The sequence below is a fragment of the Dipodomys merriami genome, unplaced genomic scaffold (genome assembly GCF_024711535.1).
Source record: "Dipodomys merriami isolate MVZ:Mamm:240054 unplaced genomic scaffold, mDipMer1.0.p SCAF_16, whole genome shotgun sequence".
Classification (NCBI taxonomy): domain Eukaryota; kingdom Metazoa; phylum Chordata; class Mammalia; order Rodentia; family Heteromyidae; genus Dipodomys; species Dipodomys merriami.
The window spans coordinates 14,785,643-14,789,496 of record NW_027202937.1 but is presented as its reverse complement, the minus strand read 5'-3'; the positions used below and the strand labels follow the sequence as shown (position 1 = coordinate 14,789,496).

Below are 3,854 nucleotides of genomic sequence, written 5' to 3'. Positions count from 1 at the left end.
AAACAATTGTTTACATCATTCAGTGGGTCATCTTTCATTTTTCTGGCCTGTGGCAGCGGGTTCTTGTTTTCCCATCTGTATAAACATCACAACCAGTTCTCTCTACCTTCAGAGCTTAAGGTTTGCAAACAATTCCAGTCTGCCAAAATAGAGCGACTCTCATTCTCATGACTTATTTTTCATCTCAGGGTACTAATATTATTTTCCCCCCTCTACACAGATTCCACTGAACTGTGAGTTCAAGGTCAGGACAGAATGAAGTTATGAAAAGCTACCTCAAAAAGAAAAGGAAAAAATATATAATCAAAAAGCCAGGGAAGGATTAAATGGTAGAGAACTTGAATGGCATATGTAAAAGGTATGTATATAAAGCACAAACAGAATGCAGTAATCATTCATCCTTGTTAAGTAGAATGGTTTAAGTCCAAATATTCAGGCATAATAATGAAATCTGGTAGAAGAATTCTTTGAAGAATATAGTGTAGACCTATTTGTATCAAGGCAAAGATTTTGTGTTCTTAGCCTCTTATAACAAGTGAAATATCATAAATAGCTTTTCAAAATGTTCTCAACTGATATTTAATTGCTGAAACGACATATTCAACCCAAGTGTTTTATCATAAGACCTCAAGGATTGAATTTCTCATTTAAATTAAGAAATAATCATATTAATTTTCATAGGCTCTCTCTCTCTCTCTTTTGTTAGACATGGAGTCTGAGCTCAGGGTCTAGACTCTGTCCCTGATCTCTTTTGCTCAGGGCTACCACTCTACACAGTGCCACTTTTTGTTTTCTGATGGTCTATTGGAGATAAGAGTCTGACAGGCTTACCTGCTCTGGCTGATTTTGAACTGTGATCCTCAGATCTCAGTCTTCCTAAGTATTCTAGGACTACAGGCATGAGCCACTGGCACTCAGCCTCACAGAGTCTTTTATGATATAAAAAAGATTGACAGCATTGTATCGCTGAGAACACCAAGACACTAATAAGTGATATCCAGAAAGAAGCCACAAATGATTTACAAACCAAATTTATTCTTTTCTTAAAAAAATTCACATTTTTAAAAACTTAGAAAATATGCAATAATAAAACAAACTTTTTGTTTTGTTGGTAGTGGGGCCTGAACTCTGGGACTGGGAGCTGTCCCTCAGCTCTTCAGCTCAAGTTGAACACTCTACCATTTGAGCCACAGCACCACTTCTGGCTTTTTCTGCTTATGTAGTGTTGAGGAATCAAATCCAGGGCCTCATGCATGCAAGGCAAGCACTGTACCACTGAGCCACCTTACCAGCCCTAAAACTTTTTCTCCTGTGTGTTCATTTATATTTTTATACAAAAAGTACAGTTTTTTCTATTTCTCAGAGTTTCCTCATTTATTTAACATCAAATTAAACACATTACACTCCAGTTTGAATTCCATTGGTCTTGCATTATCTCCAATTTTTTCATAATATAAAAAGGCTTTAATTCATGAAATGTCTTTCTCTGTACATGTTTTCATCAAATGTTGTCAGAAACAAATTTAAACTAATGATTTCAATCTAAACACGTTATTTACCAGTTTACAGTAAAAAAACAATAAACAAACCCCAATAACTCATTCTGTGTATAGCACTATTCTAGGTGCAATAAAAAGGAATCTTAATCTATGCCAGGTGTTGATGGCTCATGCTTGTAATCCTAGCTACTCAGGGAGGCTGAGAGCTGTGGCTCTCAGTTCAAAACTGGCTTGGGCAAGAAATCTGAAACTCTTTAAAAAATTTAAATATATATTTTTTATTGTAAAGATACAGAGAGGTTACAAGTACATGAGCAAGGCAATGAGTCCATTTCCGATCGAGCATTGTTACCTCCTCCTCAGGGACAGCACTCAGACCCCGATTTCAAGCCCCACAATTGGCAGAACCACAATGAAAAAGAATTTTAACCTAGAAATATGTTTCAATTTATCAAATTACATTATCTCCTGTCACAAAGACTAAAAGTAAAAATCGCTCCTTCTTATAATCTGGTCTATAGTCTCTTCTGGCTCACAGAAAGTTGATTTCTGGGGAAAAGTTTTTTAAGGTGATACATGAGTAATTTGGACAAAACTTGTCAATTTGTTTTCTTCTTTCCTATTACTGGAACAGTGGCCATAAAAGCCTAGGCTCAGAAATACTAACAGCAAAGCCACTTCATGAAAATTGCAGAGAATAAGATTTCTATTTCACTCTAGATACCTATATAAGCTCTGAATCAGCTCAGACAAGCAGGTCTAAAACATTGCCGCCTGAGAAAATAAAAGATTATATGTTAACCTGTTTGGTTTGGTTTTATTTCTCAGACAGACTAACCCAATGGAAAGGTTTTTACAGACTAGCTAAATAATGAATGAAACTCAGATATTTTGTGTTTAAAATCTCTGCACTGAACTTGGCACCATTCAGCCAGATGTCCATCTCTGTGAATCAGAACAAATGGACTGAAAATTGCATAACCAAGGGTCAGAAATTCTTGAACATTTATTAGTATGGAAATATGTTTGAAGGAGATAGTTAAATATAAAGAAATCACTAAATCTATCAAATAAAAGGAAAGAAAAGAAAGCATCAGAAGAAGAACACTTTGAGCAGCTTTCATTTCTGGAGGAGTTTTGTAGACAAACTGGGAGTTTTGAAGGTATAGAACACGCTGGTGATGCTTGTAGAGAAGAAATATCATGTAGACACTGGCCCCACCCATAGCACTCTGGGACACAGCATCTCTCATAGCCATGAAATTGAGGAAAATGCTGTTGATTTTCTGACTTCCTAGCATAGTATAACAATAGAACTCACTACCACCAAATTGAAATTTGACTAAGCTGGTATTTCCAATGGAATTTAACAAGTTCATGCTAATGAAAGAATTGAATATCCAAAAGAAGAGCAACACGGGAAGGATGTGCCATGCAGACCTTGGTTTGAGCCTCCTCCACACAGAACCTCTGGGGCTGATGGTGCTGGCCTGGACCAGTGTGAGGAGACTGCTGGTGCAGATGGACAGACCCCGAGACACCCTCTCTAGGTAAATGATAATTCTACAGCCTATAACACCTAGAAAAGTTCCCAACCCCAAAGCTGCTATTGTCCATGGCAATCCTTTGGAAAGAAGTATTATGATATTTGTGAGAACCACATGGATGAGAATCAATTGTATAGATTTCTTCTTAGCTCCTCCCCATAAACTGCACATATAATTCACAAATACAGAGATGTTTCCTATAATCCCAAGTCCTGTTAGAAGGATGAAAGGCAGTGCCTTAAGTGGCTTCAAAGCCATTTATTACTTCATAGGCAGATCCAATCCTTTTAAAAGAATGCATCAGAAATGATCATTTTCACATCTTCAAAGTATTTTACACTATAATGCTTTCATGATATGCTTTTAGCACTCATGATGTGTGTGTGTGTGTGTGTGTGTGTGTGTGTGTGTGTGTGTGTGTGTGTGTGTGTGTGTGTGTATGCAGAGTACATAGAGCTCGTTTCTTTTCTTGTGGCACTTTTTGTACTTTTTACAGTTTCTTGATGCCTACTTGGCAAAAATTAAAATTCTTCCCTCAGATTAGTAAAACCAATCTAGTGTTCACATCATTATGCATTATGTATCCCATCTAAGTTCAATCTCAACATGGCTGTATTGAACCCTAATTATTTTGCATCATAATTTCTTCATTTTTAAAATTTTTATTGTGTCATGTTCATATCACCAAATTTCCAAAATGCACATTCCATGCTTAACCTAGTTTTTTTCCATATAGAACTTGGATAAACATATATAATACCCTTGCTAAAACTTCTTCCACATTTCAAATTTATATACGTTTTAATTT

The 3,854-nt window shown here is 36.2% G+C and overlaps 1 protein-coding gene across 1 annotated transcript; it reads right to left on the bottom strand.

Moving 5' to 3' along the window:
* Window positions 1-2,359: 2,359 nt before the first annotated feature.
* Window positions 2,360-3,304, bottom strand: LOC138827694 (vomeronasal type-1 receptor 4-like). Its single transcript, XM_070023312.1, has one exon. It carries the CDS (start codon window positions 3,302-3,304, stop codon window positions 2,360-2,362), a length of 945 nt encoding a protein of 314 aa, XP_069879413.1.
* Between the last annotated feature and the right edge of the window lie 550 nt (window positions 3,305-3,854).